General features: G+C 40.3%; 1 protein-coding gene across 1 annotated transcript in view; it reads right to left on the bottom strand.

Moving 5' to 3' along the window:
- Window positions 1-1,839: 1,839 nt before the first annotated feature.
- The window catches only part of LOC136834912 (S1 RNA-binding domain-containing protein 1-like), a 32,427-nt gene continuing 15,821 nt past the window's right edge, over window positions 1,840-18,445 (bottom strand). The window contains exons 12-17 of the mRNA XM_067097743.1: window positions 17,296-17,495; window positions 9,635-9,824; window positions 8,721-8,900; window positions 7,263-7,441; window positions 5,022-5,192; window positions 1,840-2,599 (exon numbers count right to left, since the gene is read on the bottom strand). Of these exons, the coding sequence (XP_066953844.1) occupies window positions 2,412-2,599; window positions 5,022-5,192; window positions 7,263-7,441; window positions 8,721-8,900; window positions 9,635-9,824; window positions 17,296-17,495 (1,108 nt within the window). The 3' untranslated portion in view covers window positions 1,840-2,411. The remainder of the gene's footprint in view (window positions 2,600-5,021; window positions 5,193-7,262; window positions 7,442-8,720; window positions 8,901-9,634; window positions 9,825-17,295; window positions 17,496-18,445) is intronic.

Here is an 18,445-nt window from a genome sequence, read left to right as displayed (position 1 = left end):
TTGGATGATCAGCAATTCAAGAGGCTACATTACAACAGAGCAGCTGTTTATCTTACCTGTGTTAGTCAATGATGCGAAAATGCAGAATGTACTGACATCTTTTGGAATGTTTTAGTAGCAACATAAGCCATACCTTCAACTCTTGGGCCATTAGCATTTCAGTTCATTATAGACTATAGTTTGATGTGTTCCCATATTGGGAAGTCCTTGGGATAAAACTGTTCCTTCAGCACTGTGAAGCTTTTAGGATGAAACTTTTCTCCGATAAAGTTGTGATTTGTTACTAGACTGCCGATATCCGGTTAGTCAGGAGTAAATAAGTTGTACTACATTGGGTGCTGGAAAATTTGTGCAAGTTTCTCCTTGAAAATCATAAGGAAAACAAGCTAAGAAAGCAACAAAGCTCAACTTAAGGAATATGGGGTGTACTATAACGCTACTAAGCATTTTATCATGTAACTTGATTAGTGTGTCTTGCTAGAGACCCACACCTGTCATGGAGGTATTCACTTCTTGCTGAGTGAACTTATGGACATCCCAAATAACCTACCTTGCACCATCACATCAATCAACTCCATCACAGTATGGAACGAACAAGATGTTGTTGAACTCGAAGAACCAACTGGGAACAATCAGACAGTGCGGTAAAAGAGAAGCAAAGTTACAAGGTCAACGTAACTCACAAAGACATGAAATTTGCAGACAGAAGTATCAGCAATGTTCTTAAATGAGATTTTTCCTTTGATTAGTTAGATGTGAAAAGTCCTTGATACTATCTGAACTGTCTTGTGGACTTTCTGCCTAACTTAGTCTGGTCCAGTCTTCATTTATGTCCTTTTTTCTGTGATTTTCTAAGCATTCCTACTAGTCTACTTCAGTCTCAAGTTTCTTTTCTCATGCTCGTCTCAAGCATGAAACCCTTTATCATAATCCAACCTCTAGTCATTAACATATTTATCCCTGTGGCTGAAGGAAAAAGTCAGGGTCTGCAGACAGGTACTACTACTAGGTACTACAACAACTCGTCTACCATCCGTGATTTACCTACCTTGTTGATGAGCTTCAATAACCATTTCAGCTGTCAAATGCAGTTTGCTTTAAAAAATTTATATATCTCCTGGTAAAACATCTTTTCCTTCTCTTTGAAATAAAGCACTTGGTCAAGCTAGGCTAACTTGGCTATTTTTGCACAGCATTTTATAATTTTGACTGGAACTCCTTGAGCCATAAATGCATTTAGTTCCCTTCTGCTTGATATCCTAAAATGTGAAGCACCTGATACTGAACTCCTGTGTCAAAATTTTCTTAACACCCACATCTGATTTATTCAAAACTGTAATACAGTTTTATTAGGGACTGACACCACCTTATGAAAGACACTGCTTCACTCACCTTGTATGCTTTATAACTTATGAAGCCATTTGGGTACACAAAAATTGTGCATTGTTGATAATAAGCATGAATAGTTTCTTGACGATCTGAAACTGCTGCTCAACACAACTGTGAATAGCAATGCAAGGATGTAACACATCATACACAACCAAAACTGGCATCAACTTCATATCTTCCTATCAAGCCTTACGGAAAAAACTAAACCTCCAATCTGACATGATTAGCTGACATTCCAAACAAGCTGAGGCAACCTGTATATTTTGTTCCAAACAATCTGGAATTCATCCTGAATATTCCAAACAATCTGGAATTCATCCTGAATATCCCGAATGTTTGGAAAGAAACTTTCTAAAAATGCTGAACATTCATATTTTACTGTAGATACTAAGTGCACAACTCCAGATCTCCATTACAAAATGAGCATGCCTCAGGGCTGTGAAAGCAGTATAAATCTATCAATATTTATTACGTCAACCTATAGTATTCATTATGACAATGAAGAAACAAAAACTGAAAAAATATATTCTGAGTTACTATGTATTATAAATTTCAGAAAACATTCTCCAACAGTCTCATACAAAAGATGAAATAACTGTACATCTCTTCACCTAGCAAATACACCATCACTCTGCATATGGCCTATCACAACAGAACTTATTGTGAAATACGTCTTGGATTTACCCAACAGTTACTAGTAACCTGAGTATAATCAAATGAGAGCTACAAAAATCATGGGTTTATCACTATTTCAGCACTGTCTAAAAAGGGTGCATGGCACAGGCTAAGACCTATAAAAAATTTGAACTTGAAAAACATACGTTTTTAATTATTATATTAAAAATAAAATGCGTGTTTTGTAAACTTAGCATTTAGAGATATAGTATTTTAATTTGTTACTTTTATTACATTTTGGAAATTTTACAGTCCTGTACTGTATAAAGGCATACCAGATGTTTTTCAAATATTAACACGATAACATAGAACACCAGATCCGTACCCATGGGCATCTGGAACAAGGCTCAGTTAAGTATCCTTTCCAACATGAGACTTATTCGATTCCGTTCTTTTTCAACAGCTATTACCGAAACTTCGACGACGTTCCCGAGTTCTAACCGTGTATGACCCATCTTAGAAATGTGTACTAATCCATCCTGTCCTAGACCACAGTCTACGAAAGCTCCAAAATGAGTCACATTTCTTACAGTACCTGAAAACAATAAAAACATGAACAATACTCTTTAAAACTGTAACCACTTCATTATCAAGTGTCAAAATATTTTATTTACCACTAAAGTGAAGAGCTAGTCACAGATTCCAAACTTAAATACCCCATGTAACATTCTGTAAGAAAAAAATATGTAGCAGAAAATTTTTGGAACAATCAAGAAAGTATGCACTTCTACTAAATGATTACACTGAGGAAACACTCTAAGATGTCTTCATGATAGCAATTCATATAAAGTTTTACCATTATACAAAAAATCTTAAATTTTGACATTTTATAACATATAAACCATCAATCTTGTGTAAATCTTGACTTGTTTGTTTGCAATGAACACTTCAAATGACTAAATACCTCTGAATGAGCAAGGAATTATGGGATTCTAGATGACGAACGTCATCTTAATTTTTTGCAAGTCAATAATTTGTCACCTATATGTATCCTCATCTCAAGGTCTTTCAGTAAATCACTCACCCAACATCTGACCACTGTCGTATAAGAATCTCCCATTTCCCACATCCACACCACCTTCCACCCAACCCTACCTCGCACTTCTCTCCCACACCTTGGGTCTGCAGTCCACAGCCATCCCTACTCTTATAAGATCTCTCTCTATTGTCCAAGAAGGTTATGCTATCATATTATTTTGTCTGCTTGTCTGTCTCTTAGCAGAAACAATCTTGGATTTGTGTGTGAATCTGAATCTGGATGTAGTGCCCCCAAAACCCCTGCTCAAAAATAAAATTGTTCTTATAAGTAAGATCCTTTACTACTCTGGGATATTCATCAATTAACGTGGTCACACATATCTGCTTATACAGCCATATATTGCACTTTGCTGTGCATGCACGTACACACACACACACATTTCACCATATGCCTTTCCTCACCTCGGAAGTAGAGAGGCTACCAAATCAAGCTGCATAATATCACTGCAAAACAACATATGTTCATACTTGCAAACAAATGAGAATGTAAAACCTTTGGATAGTAGGGTCTGAAGGGGTTAGCTCATCATCCAGAAATTAAACATGGTGTAGCTCTCTAATAAAAATTAGCCCTAACATCATTAAGATTTAAAATCACTCCGAGCTGATGTAAACAAAAGTAAACCATACTTAAAACAAGCATTCAGCAATTTAGCCACACTGTAATCAACACTCAATAAGACTGAAAAAATAATAAGTGAATACGTGAAAACTCAGGCTTTTATTGCCAAAAATGTTAACTACTCATTTCTGCACAGAACTTGTCCACTAATAAAACATAAACTAGGTCTGTCAACAATGAGAATCTGATAACCCTCTGCAATTCTGATGATGTCACCAGTAGGAAACTTTAAGGTAACTTCATTTCATTTTTTTTATTTTTTTTTTTTATTTTCCAATTTTGAACATAACTACAATAAAGTGCAAACACTTAGCTTCAAATTAATACCTTGACCAAAAATATACCATGAAAAATAGATCTACAGAAAACAATAACAGAAAACATTGTCAAGCCCAAACAAGATCAGTGTGTGATTAGCCACAGCTGAATTTTTGGATACCCCAGAATCTCAAGAACCTTGATATAGAGGGAATGGAACCTACAGTAGAGAACAACACTTCATATATCTTGAGAATTTTTCCAGATTCCTACCCACCACATGATCACAAAAGAATTTATTTAGGAATGGCACATTATCTTCTAATGAAGTTACATGCGTAAAACAATATATTTCTTTCCATATTTATCAATGGCAAGGAGATATCTATCAAAAGCAATGTAACTGGAAACCACTCTTTAAATTGAACCTATATCTAAGACCATTTACTTTTACTGCTCCTATTAATTATATGGGGTGGCAAAAACTGGATTATAATTTTTTATGCATTAAAGAGGATTACAATAAAAGATGTAAAAAAAAAAACTATATTTGAAACACTGGCATAACCTGCAAATATAGAAGCCAGTTTGCTCAATGCCACAATTAAAGATGTAAAAGAGCAGCAATATTTGAAACACAAGATTAACTAGTTTGCTGAATGCCTCCTCTTCATTTAAACATATACATAATTTTAATGTAACCATAATCTAAATCGTTGCCTTCAGATTAAGACACCAAAACTAGTAAAAACCAACGTAACAAAGAGGTAATGGTCTTTAAATACAAACTGCATATCTGAAAATAATCTGTTGCTGGCACTGGCAAAGACTTCCAAAATCTTCATTCCAGAAACTACTTACAATAAAAGAATATTGCTTTCAAAATAATAAGTGTCACATCTTGAATTATGACTTAAGAAACATGTCTGTTAATGGGATTTTTTTTATCATGTTGAGGAACAGTAATGTCAATAATAATTTTCTTCTGACAAATCTGTTATAATCTCACGATGAACAACTAAAATATACCATAACTTACCTGTGAGTTTTGTTCCCAAAGTGACATCATCGATGGAAGTGATTCCTTTACGGAACAAAGGTTTATCAAATTGGGCTCGAATATCGTAGTCTAAAGGTTGTGCCAGACCCTCTACTATAAGCTGCATGGTAGCAAAGGTTGTTCCACACTGTTCGGCTAATGCTTCAAGACCTGTAGCAATGAATTTTAAGATCATTAAAATATTCATTAATAAACTCGGTACTTGAAACATACAAATATGACAAATTCAACAATAATTTGTATTTTTCCTAATACAAACCCACAACATCACGTGACAGGAGGTATCCTAGGTGCGCTAATTTTTTTGTGCAATGTGTTAATCAAAGATATACACAAATAAATCAATACATATTCTTACATGTATTAGCAACTATGGGCAAAATATTTTTTTACACTCGGCCCCTTATGTTCCATCACTATTAAAGTCAAGGGAAATAAACCAAACTGCATATGGATATATTCCAAAAACAACCCACCATATTGCCTATCCAACTTCGCTAAAAGAACTATCTCTGGTAAAGGATACTATATATATCATTATTTGGCATTACAGTAATCTGTTACCTAATCCCATGCAGAGGTACATATAGTGCTATTTAGTTTACTCTGGGGGTAAAATGTGTACAGCTTATTTATTTCTGGTCCTTTCCTTTTCATGATGCTCTTGCCTTCGTTATAGATTCTTCTGAAGGAGATATATTCAAATTAACCAACCATAAGTTGATACTGTTATTACCGTATTAATACTTTTAGTCATTAGGCCTTTGCATGTCCTGTCTATTCCAGCACCGAAGCTATGAAGAATATTTCACTTTTGGACACTGTGAAGTAACTAATTAAGCTATGATACTCATTCTGACATCATTGTAAAGCAAACTACCTGTGCTCCATTGGGTGCTTTCATAAAAGGCAAAACAATAAAACAATCAATATTATAAGTTAAAAATAAATGAAAATGACTCAAACACATAACAACTGATTTCGCTGATGGATTTTGATGAGGCAACAATGCATCATAGCTGAACCAGAGTTGATAGATAGTTTAATCAGACCACTCAGTTAACATCCTTCACTCTCATAGAGTTGGACCAATAGTTGCCCTCAAGGATATTAAATCCCATTTAATCTTAAGGAAATAGTAAGCTGTATAAGTAAATAAACAAAGATGATGTTAAAGAAAGGAAGGCAAATGTAGACGATACGGACAGGAGAATACTATAGTATAAGCCAGAGACGAATATGGCAAAATATATTCACTCTTAGAAATGAGACTTTACATTACAGCGATATAGACAAATATAGAGGCAAAGTTAACCAAAATTTTATGGAGCTGTGTACACCTGGACTTACAACCTAGTGGTAGCTTAAAACCTTCTCACTGAGCTTGTTAAACCTTCACTGATCTCACCTTCACACTAAAATACACCACCAATGGTGTCAACTTTTATGTACTAAGATATCCCAAAGGGAAATCAACAATAAAAACATAAATGCTCAATGAAAACAGAGAAAAGAGAGAAATAGGTAGACAATAACTTAGACTATGAAGCAGTGAATTTTTGTTGTTAAAAGTGAGCCAGGGAAATTACTAAACCAAGGTGTCTCATCCACCTTAAAATTACACATCTAAATACTTCAACTAGCAAGTTTTTATTTGTATAGGTATAAAATTGCCATCAGCTAGGATATTTGACAACCACATACTTCCAAACTTTTTACTTATGCATATTCAAATGTTCAAACATTCTTACCTATGGTGATTTCAGTTGTGATGAACTTTAATTATATGCCTTTTATTGGGACACCTAAAATATTGATATACTGTACAGAACTTATAAAATATAGCAATACAACAAACATGTGGAATTATGTTGTATTTAGTTACACACACTTTAACAATTTGGGGACTACTATACAGGCAGCCCCTGGTTTACGGAGAGGGTTCTGTTCCCAGTGGTGCACCATAACCCGAAATATGCTGTAAACCGGAACATCATATTAATAATGGGAATAAGTGGCCCTTATGGCACTGTAAAAAACTGCTAACGGTGCCGTAAAATCAGGTTAACTGTGCCATAAGTCAAGCGCCTTAAAGTCAAAACGCCATAACCCGAGACCGCCGTAACCCAGGGACTGTCTAAGGGGTTGCTTGTATCAAAACATTAACAATAACCTAGAATAACTTACGACTAAATGCTTACATCACGTTGTTAATCTTACCATGGGCTTGCATAAACTGTCGTATTGAGCATATAAAACCTTCTGATCCTATATCTTGAGGCCGCAACCCAACTATGTTAATAAACTTTATAGCAACTTCGTAAGACTCCGGATGAATCATTGTCCGATCTAGGGGATTGGAAGATTCCTTCTCTGCTCTTTTTCTATTCTGTGGTGTTCTGAAATTTAAAAAAATACAATCATTCTCTCATTTAACCTAGTGTTGCTTACTCTTCATGTGTTAATCCAAAATCCAGTCTGAATCCAACATGGCATCTGTGTTCTCATCTCTGTAGAGGCAGTAATGTCTTGAGAGGCACAGTTTGTGTATAGTGAGAATGTCATAAAGGAAGTAAGGTATATGACAGAAGGGCTAGCAGAGAAAGAACATGTGGGTTCAGACAAGGAAGGAGTGTGGATCAAGTGTCTCTTATGAAATAGTTTTTAAGAGCAGATTTTAAAAAAAGAAAACAAGCAGTGTGACATATGTGGACATATATAAATTATATAATTGATAGAAAATTGTGGAGAGTGCAGAAAAATTATGACAAATTATTTTTTTGAGAGAAATTAAGAGTTTTTAAGATGTCAGAAGTCAGACATATGAATGTAGATGTAATTACATAGTTGTGGGACAAGAAAACAAGTTGTAAATAATATGGAACATGTTTGCATATAATACTGTCATGACTAGGGATAGTGAAAAAGTTACAGAAACTAGTAAGAGAGTTTGAAAGAGTAAGAGAAGAAAGTTGAGAGTAAATGTGAGGAAGATTGTGGCTAAGGTGAAAGGAAACTTGGAGGGAGCAATGAATGTTCATGTGGATTGCAGAGCAATGGAATGGTTGAAACATATGAGTATTTAGGAGTTGACATAACAAACAGTGGTACATACAGAGAGAGAAGATGAGAATCACTCAATAGATAAAGCAAGAAAGGTAGCAGGGTACGTACAAGGGACTGGGAGGAGACCTGAACTGTTTATTTAAGTAAAGGTACAACTGCATAAAGGAAATGTTAACTCTCTTTATGGAGGTGAAATATGGATGCTGAATGCAAATGAAAAGAAAAAGGTTTCAGCACCTGAGATGAACTGTTTGCATAGTGCATTCAGAGTAAAAAGAACTGAAACAGTAAGAATTCAGCATCTGAAGCATGAATGTCATAGTGACCACTGTTTTTTCTCTGGAACCACTCCCTATTATATGGGAAACATCTTTATATAAACAAGAACCCACAGCCTGGGCCTCAGTCATGTTCTAAATATACATGTCCACAATTTGCTTTACCATTTATTTCCTTAGTGGGTTGCATTTCTGTAAGATGGAGTTCAGTAAATTTAATACAGTATTTCATATTTTTTTCTCCTATACCTGCATTTATTTCAGATTTCTCTTCTTAACAAAACGCAATAGTGTGGGTATGTGTTACACTAAAAAGCCAAGAACGATAACATACCTGTTAACTTCCATTTCTAATGTCTCGGGTAGTATTCTTATAAAACCAGCACACTGTTCAAATGTTCGGGGACCAATTCCTTTGACAGACTTCAGCTGCTCTCGATTAATAAACGGCCCTTTTGTTTTACGGTATTCAATTATATTTGCAGCTCTAACTTTACTTAGACCTGAGAGCTTTCTGAAAAGAAGAGCAAGATATGTCTTTAGTTGGAAGCCTTTCAAGATAAAAATGGATTATTGTATTAATGTACTCATCTGACACTAAACTATTTCATATCAAAAAAGTAAAAAAAAAATTGCAAAAAAACAGTTTACAGAGTACAGTCAGCCTTGTTTATACAACGGGTAGTGTTCCACCATGAATAACTGTTCATAGAAATATAATATCCCAATCAGATTTTTATGGTGAAAATGGGGTTATGTCCCAAATGACCTTAAACCATTCACCCCCATGCGCTTAACTCAAAATATTTTCTCGGACCAAATTTGACTGCATACTGTAACACAAAAGCCTACTCATACATAACCATTAGGACATAATATATATGCATTACGTGTGGTCTCACAAGTTTACAGATTTACCAGTCTTTTGTCCATCAGACAGAAAACAGGACTCTATTGTGCATGTTCCATGGATACTTGAATTTACATCAGCCAATTACCTAATTTTTTGCAAGGAATGGTGTGAGGCAGTACGACCCATAGGGTCCAAGATAAAACTGCATACTATATAACATTCAAAATGTTTTAAATACTGCTTTTGAAAACTATGGTATATGATTATACTGTACTGTGAATATATAAACACAAGCAAACGTTATGTCTGTTGAATACATACATTTCATTCAGAAATATCTAGCTTTGAATACAAAGCTGTAGCTAAAATTATAATGAGGAAAAAAATGGACTCACCTCAGGGCAAATTCTGAAGCACAATTAATATCTACACCTACAAACGACACACATTCAGTCATGACCGAATCCAAGGACGCGTGAAGTATTCTTTCAGGTATATCGTGCTGGTACATACCAACGCCCATGTGCATTGGATGAACTTTGATATATTCAAGAAGAGGATCCTGAAGCCTTCGCGCAAGAGAAACTAGAAAAAAATAGGTTTACTCAAACTAAATTCTTACTTGGCTTATAAAATTGCTTAGAATTAACACTTTTATTTCATATTACAGTCAATTTTATCTACTGATGCAACTAATGCTTGTCCAAGATGGTTGACTGAGGTTCTGGCATCAAACGTGGTGAGGTTGGTGAAGACGGGTGAGACATTCCTAGCAAGGGAATCATGTGGCGTACCATTGTCTCACCAGCTGTCATACTACCTAATTCTGCTTACTAACAAAAATTCCTCTCATTTAACTACATTAATTCTTTACCTGCTCCTCACTGTTATATAATGATATAATGGAAGTACTGTAAAGGTGTCGTATTCCAATACAACTTAAGCAATCTTAAGCCAAATCTTACTTTTTAGGGACCAGTAGCCCTATATAGGCATTTATAATACATCAGATTCTCTATGGGTTAGAAAGGTTACAAATATGATATTTTTATGATAAAATAAAGTTTGTTCATACTTACCTGGCAGATATATATATAGCTGTATTCTCCAAAAGGGACCGACAAAAATTCAAAAACTTACGGCACACGCAGATGGGCCAGGTGGTTAGTACCCATTCCGCCGCTGGGAGGCGGGTATCAGGAACCATTCCCATTTTCTATTCAGATTTTCTAGAAACTAGAACTACTGTCTCCTGAGGGGAGGAGGGCGGGTACTATGATTATATATATCTGCCAGGTAAGTATGAACAAACTTTATTTTATCATAAAAAATCATTTTGTTCATGACACTTACCTGACAGATATATATATAACTGAATCCCACCATTGGAGGTGGGAAGAGACAGAATAGGATTTAGGAAACAAAACTATGTAGGCGATTGACGCCTTGGTTCCTTACCTGTTAGCATTGCTGACTTCGTGATTACTGTCACCCAAGCCTGCTTCTGCTTTACTAGAAAACTCCAGCAAGGTAGAGACCTATAGAGCTGGTGGAATCTAGATGATCTGTCAACGGGGCGAGACCACAATGTGACTAGACCATATGACCTTACTATGAGGGTAGCGACAAACTAACAACCACCTGACCAAGCCTAGTTACGTCAAAAAAGATCAACATAAACTAAGGACTGGGGCGACCACCACTGGTGGAGACCCAACGACCATAAAAAACAACACAAAAAATATTAAAAACACACCAAAACAAAACTAAAGGAGAGGATGAGAGTCGCTTTCTGTTCCCAAGATCGTATTTCGGAAACGTAAGGTCCCAGCGCACAGCAATTCTCATAGGACGTCTTCACTTCTGTGAGATAATGAGAAGCAAAGACCAGTGCTTCGCCAAAAAGTGGCACCCAGAATGTCATTGAGAGACTGGTTTTTCTGGAAGGCCACTGAGGTAGCAATGGCTCTCACTTCGTGAGCCTTAACCTTCAAAGTTCTCAAGTCTTCGTCTAGCACACTGGAATGGGCGTCTATGATGGTGCTTCAGAAAGAACGCCAGGGCATTTTCGAGAGAGGTATATCAGGCCTCTTAACGGAGCACCAGAGATTGCTAGAAGGACCTCTACAATTCTGGGTCCTCTGCAAATAAAATTTTAGAGCCCTGACAGGACACAGGGTTCTCTCAGGTTCTTGTCCAGTGATGTCCGTCAAGCCCTTAATTTCGAAGGACCTGGGCCAAGGGGAAGACGGGTTCTCATTCTTAGCAAGAAAAATAGGGCTCAGAGAACAGACAGCATCAGGGCCTCTGAAACCTATAATCTTGCTGAACGCCAGAAGTTCACTAACTCTCTTCGCCCGTCGCCAGAGCAGTTAGGAAAATAGCTTTCTTTGTTACATCTCTGAAGGAAGCAGAATTTAAAGGTTCAAACCTCTTCGACATCAGGAATTTTAGAACTACATCTAAATACCACGAAGGTAACTTAGGGAGGCTACCTTAGGCGTCTCAAAAGACCTAAGAAGATCATGAAGGTCTTTATTGTCCGATAAGTTCAGGCCTCTATGCCTGAAGACCGTTGACAGCATACTCCTATAGCCTTTGATGGTAGGGACTGCCAGGTTCAAATCCTTTCTCAGATATAAAAGGAAGTCCGCTATCTGGGAAAGAGAGGTCGTGGTGGAGGAAATTCCCTTAAGTTTACACCACCTCCTGAAAATGATCCACTTGGACTGGTACACTGCGCTGGAAGAGGCTCTCCTGGCGTTAGCGATCGCCTTAGCCACTGGTCTAGAAAAACCTCTCGCTCTGAGCAACTTCTCGATAGTCTGTATGCAGTTAGACTCAGAGCGGGAAGGTTTTTGTGGTACCTCTCGAAGTGGGGTTGTTTGAGAAGATCTGTTCTCAAAGGAAGCGTTCTTGGATAGTCCACCACGAGAGACATGACCTCTGGGAACCATTCTGCTGAAGGCCAAAAAGGAGCGATTAAAGTCATTCTCGTCCCTTCTGAGGCTACAAACTTTCTGACGACTTCCCCCAGAATCTTGAATGGGGGAAAGGCGACAGATCTAGACCCTTCCAGTCCCAGAGAAAGGCGTCTATTGCTAGGGCTCCGGGTCGAGAACAGGAGAGCAGTAAAGGGGCAGCCTTGTGGTCCTTGAAGTCGCGAAAACGTCCACTAGGGGGACGTCCCCAAAGTTTCAAAGATCCTGACACACTTCTGCGTTCAGAGTCCATTCTGTTGGCAGAAGCTGATGTTGTCGACTGAGAAGGTCGGCGCGAACATTCTCGACCCCTGCTACAAAACGCAGTGAGAATCGTCACCTGGTGAGAATGTGCCCATAGCAGGATCTCCTTGGCGATCAAGAACAGGGACCGAGAATGAGTACCTCCTGTTTCTTGAGGTGCGCCAGGCCGTGGTGTTGTCGGAGTTGACTTGAATCACCCGACCTGCAACTTGATCTTGGAAGAACTGAAGAGCCAGGAAAATCGCTTTCAGTTCTTTGAGATTTATGTGCCAGGACACCTGTTCCCCTTCCAGGTGCCTGACACTTCCTCCCCCTAGTGTTGCTCCCCATCCCGACATGGACCCAGCGGAAAACAACACTAGGTCGGGGCTCTGAAGATAGAGAGAGACCCCTTCTGCCAACTTTACAGGATCGAGCCACCACCGAAGATGGTCCTTGACAGAGAGAGAGATCCTGAGAGACTCGTCTAAGTCCTCCTTGTTCTTCCAGTTGTCCCAAGAAAGAACTGTAGGGGTCTGAGATGCAACCTCCCAGGGAAACAAACTTCTCCAGTGATGAAATGGTCCCCAGCAGACTCATCCATTCCCTCACCGAGCATGTTTCTTTCCCCAGGAAGGCCGAAACTTTTACTAAGCAGTGCTGCTGACGTTCCTGGGATGGAAAGGCTCGAAAACCCGCTGAATCCATCCGAATCCCCAGATAAAGAATGGACTGAGAGGGGATCAGATCGACTTCTCTAAATTCACAAGAAGTCCCAGGACTTTGTCAGTTCAAAGTTGAATGCAAGTCCTCCAGACACCTTTGTTCCGATGTGGCTCGGATGAGCCAGTCGTCTAGATAGAGCGATATCCTTACTCCGGCAAGATGAAGCCACCGGGCAACGTTCCTCATCAGGACTGTGAATACCATAGGCGCTGTACTCAGACCGAAACAGAGAGCTCTGAACTGGTACACTCTTCCCTTCAGGACAAACCTCAAAAACTTTCTCGATTGAGGATGAATGGGGACATGAAAATCACTGGCGTCCTGAAGGTCGAGAGAGACCATCCAATCGCCTGGTCGCAGTGCATTGATAACCGACTTGGGCGTCTCCATTTTGAACTTCTCTTTGACGACAAAGTTGTTCAGTCTGCTGACGTCCAGGACTGGTCTCCACCCCCCTGACTGTTTTGGAACCAGGAAGAGACGATTGTAAAAACCTGGAGACTCCAGATCCAGGACTCGCTCTATTGCTCTCTTCTGAATCATTTCTTCCAGCAGATCTAAAAGGATCTGTTGCTTTTCCGGTCGGTAAGAAGGCGACAGATCTCTGGGAGTAGAGGACAGGGGGTTTTGAGGCAGGATCCTGTAACCTTTTTGATTACATTGAGGACCAGGAATCCGCCCCTCTCTTACTTTCCAGGCTTCCGAAAACAGGAGAAGCCTGGCTCCTACTGGTGTCTGGAGGTGAGAAAAGTCACTTCTTGCCCCTTTGGGAAGAAGGGGCTCCGCCTCTGGAGAGACCTCTTCCTCGCGAAAAGGGTCTAGAGGAGGAAGATCTCCCACGAAAGGGCTTCTGTCTCTTCGGGGGAAGTCTTGCGAGACGTAGAAGGGACACTAGGGACGTCTGGAAGACTGAGCAAGGAGATCCTGAGTAGCCTTCTCCTTAAGGCTGGAGGCGAGATCCTTGACAAGCGGCTGGGGAAGAGATGGCTAGAAAGAGGGGCAAATAGTAACTCAGCCCTCTGAACAGGAGAAACTGACTTGGCAGCGAAATTGCAGTACAAAGCCCTCTTCTTTAGGAGGGTTGTACCAAAATGAGAAGCCAGTTCATCAGCGCCATCCCCTGACGGCCTTGTCCATGCACGACAGTACACTGGACAGCTCCCCCAGAGAAATAGAGTCCGGACTACGAGTCCTTAAGTCCAAGGCCCCCAAGCACCAGTCCAGAAAGTTAAAAACCTCCATCGACTTGAAGAGGCCTTTCAGATGGTGGTCGGTCTCAGAAAGAGTCCAAGACACCTTAGCCGAAGAAAGAAGAGACCTCCTTGACGCATCCACGAGGCTCGCAAAATCACCTTGAGAGGAAGAAGGAACTCTAGAGCCAATTTCCTCTCCCGTCTCATACCACATTCCAGCTTTCCCGCACAATCTAGACGGGGGGAGAGCGAAGGAAGATTTCCCTTGAGACTTCCTATCTTCCATCCACGCATTGACCCTCTTGAGAGCTTTTCTTGTAGCCAGAGAAGTCTTCATTTGTAGGAAGCCGGGCGATTTCCTCACCTTCGAAGAAGCTAACTGCGAAGGAGGGGAAAGAGGAGCAGAAGGCTGAAATTTATCAGGAAAAAGCTCCTTAAGCATGCTAGCCAAAATCCGGTAGTCGGAGAAAGACGAAAGAGGGGGCTCTTGTTCTGCAGAGTCCGACTCCTGAGACAAATCCGCCTCTTCGACAGGAGCGACAGGAGAGTCTTCCGGGGCTAGAGAGAAACAAAGACCTTTGGGTCCAATTCGTCCCAGAGACCTCTTCTCGTGGGAAGAAGCAGCAGAAAATTCGGAACAACTTTCGTACAGGAGCGTCCTGCGGCGTCCTGGCGTCCTGAGGAGCGTCTGGCGAGCGTCCTGATGGCGCCCTGACGGCGTCCTGCTTCAAAGCAGCCGGCGTCCTGAAGAGCGTCCTGTCTTACAAGCTGCGGCGTCCTGGCGAGAGTCCCGGCGAAGCGAGCGCCGAGCTTCTTGGCGAGTCCTGAAGAGCATCATGCAGGGATCGGGAATAACGAAGCGTCCTGGTGGGCGTCCTGCGAGCGTCAAAACGAGCGAAGCAGGAGAGAGGCAAGAAGAGCGTCTTGGCGCGAACTCTTACTAGCGGCAAGCCTAGCTGCAAGAGGGCGTCCTGATCAACCAGCGAGTCACGACGGGGGCAAGGAGAGCTGATGATCCGCCAGAGCGATGAGGGCGACTACGAGAAGCCGCGGGGAGAGAGCGAGCGAAGAGAAGGAGAGGGAGACCTCTTAGATCTTTTAACTGGCAGCGACAAATCCTTGCGGCGCCCACGAGGTTCCTTCTCCTTAGCAGCGAGAAGGGAAGCTAACTGCCGCTGCATATCTTGGATAAGACGCTTCGAAGGAGAGGAAGCCCTCTCAGGAGAAGGGCTGCTCTTATGAGAAGAAGAGGGGGAAGGAGACGTCCTCCTCCTTCTACCAAGAGCGACAGGGCTCTCTTCTTGGTGCGGCTGGGGCGTTCAGCAACGTCCTCCTCCGAAGAAATCCTGGTCCTCTTCTGCGGCGGCAAATCTCGCAGCCAGTCGGGGGAGAAGATTCTAAGGCACGAAAGAGGAGAAGAAGCGTCCTCTTCAACGCGGCTCCTCTTGAAAGGGCGAGTCCAACCGAGCGTGACCCCTTAAGTGGAGAGGACGCCTCGGAGGACGAAAAACAATCCTTAAGGATACGTGCGCGAGCACGATCCTTGGCAGCCTGGGAGACGTCAACAAGGCCTGCGAAGGGACGCCAGATCGGTGGGGGTCCCCCGTAACCCTCTTGCGGCTTTTCGACATGCCCATTCCTAAGTCCTGGGAGTTCGGCAGAGGTCTAGGCCTAGAGGCATTATAGGGCCGATCTGACGCCCCCTCCACAACACTGGGGATCACTACACTTCACTGCACTTTCGATCGCCAACACCTTAGACTCCAAGGTGCGAATGGAGTTCAAAATCGGCAAAGGGCATTACCTTCGCAGACGCAATCACAGGGTTAGAAGGCGACTCTACAGGGAAAGGAGAAGCATTAGTAGGGTTAACAGGAGATAAATTAATACCCTGACTCCCACCTACCGACACACTCCTGGAGGAAGACCTCCTTACACGATCACGCTCTAGCTTGCGAGCGTAAGAATCGTCGCCTTCCAATCAGAATCAGGCAACGATTCACACTCCTTGCAGCGATCATCCAACATACAGACATGCCCTCTACATCTCATGCATACTGTGTGAGGGTCTACCGAAGCTTTCGGTAGCCTCACCTTACACTCCTTAACAACACACACCCTGAAACTAGCAGAACTAGATCCAGACATCTCGTTCAAGGAAAAGCCAAAACCAAAATCAAAACAGTCCAAAGAAGCGTATGCCTATCCACAAAGCCAAAGTCAAAAAACCAAAAGACAATCAGAATACTTAGTGGAAAAAGTTTACGAAATCCAACAGCGGAGGTATTGACAACAGGTGTTGACAATACCGGCGACAGAGAAAATCTGAATACAAAATGGGAATGGTTCCTGATACCCGCCTCCCAGCGCGGGAATGAGTACTAACCACCTGGCCCATCTCTGCGTGTGCCGTAAGTTTTGAATTTCTGTCGGTCCCTTTCGGAGAATACAGCTATATATATATCTGTCAGGTAAGTGTCATGAACAAACAAAGCATTTCAAAGAAACAAGCCTACAGAATATCTTTACAAACAAACGAGATTTTTTATGTCCTAATGTGAATTTTATATAAAAAATGAACTTTAAAATACTGATCAACATTAGAATATGGTCTACAGTACTTGCATTTCTTAAAAGTTACTTTCGCTCTTGCTTAACATAAAAACAGTTACACTTAAATTTATTATTTTTTTCATAAGCCCTTTTATTTCTCGTGGTACCATGCAGATATACACTTAATTCAATACAGTAATTATTTCAAGACTGAGTTGAAATGCTGTTTCTAGTTAAACATAAGTGTTTGACAACAAGCACCACAAATGATTTAATGAGTCAAAATATTACCTCATACCCTAACCTGCCTATATATATAAAATCAGCAATATACAAGCATTCCAAAAACCAACAACTTACCAGCACTAATGTGAACTGGATCTAACCCTGGGAATTCTACGCGAGCCTCAGGAGCGCATGAATACTGAGATACTCCTGTTTCGTTGATAATAGTATACTGGACATTGTAAGGCTCAAAGCACTTCTGGGCTATTAGGTGAGTCAAGTACGCTTCCATTTCACGGCATGCTGTCCCGTTTCCAACGGCAAACATCTCGCACCTGAAAAGCAGATGAAATTTTATTCCTCCGACGTATTATTCATGTAAAAGGTGAACAGAGATGACAAGCTATTCACATTAAAAAGTTAGAGATGACAAGCTATTTACATAAAAAGTTAAAATACAGTTGACAGAAACTACAGACACCGCCCTACTTACAAATGAATTGTTCCGGATGGCTGTTTGTATGTTTGAATTGTTTGTAGGTTGGTTACTGTACTCTTCATGTCTAAGTACAGTATGATATCAATGCATTACTGTGCGTTTTTCCATCCTAAACCACATACACTGTACACACAATACTGTATGTACAGAATAGACAAGCAAAACCAAATTTGACCTTACAGGTGGCAAAGGGGGAGTGCTCTAAACACAGTTTTAATTTGCGATCCCGTTTGTATCTCTCAATGTTTGCAAGTTGAATGTTCTTAAGTAGGGTGGTGTCAGTATTAACGTAAAAAGTTTAACTAGATTCCACAGAAACTATTAACATAACTTACACTACAGCCGACAGAATCTATTAACATAAACTACAGCCAACAGAAACTATTAACATTAAAAGTTAAACTAGAGTCAATTGAAACTATTAACATAAAAAGTTAAACTAGAGTCGATAGAAACTATTCACATAAGTTAAACGAGTCAATAGAAACTATTCCTATAAAAAGTTAGTAAACTCTAGTCAACAGACACTATCCACAGAAAAAGATTGAATAGATTCGACAGTAAAGTATGCTTTAACTCAGTTTTGCTTTGATCTTGCACCTTGGTTAACCAGACTTTTTTAAATGTTTAACAAATAAACTTGATGCTCAAAGGCTTGCCCAGCAAACAACATAAAACCAGCTGTTATATATATGTATATTTTTTATTTTCCATCTTTATTTTACTCCTAGTATTGTACACTACACTTTGGATGAGGAGCTTATTCCTTTTCCCTTGGTTAATACG

Source organism: Macrobrachium rosenbergii, chromosome 54, assembly GCF_040412425.1.
Source record: "Macrobrachium rosenbergii isolate ZJJX-2024 chromosome 54, ASM4041242v1, whole genome shotgun sequence".
Lineage (NCBI taxonomy): Eukaryota > Metazoa > Arthropoda > Malacostraca > Decapoda > Palaemonidae > Macrobrachium > Macrobrachium rosenbergii.
The sequence above is the reverse complement of the archived record's forward strand: the minus strand, read 5'-3'. Positions and strand labels throughout refer to the sequence as shown.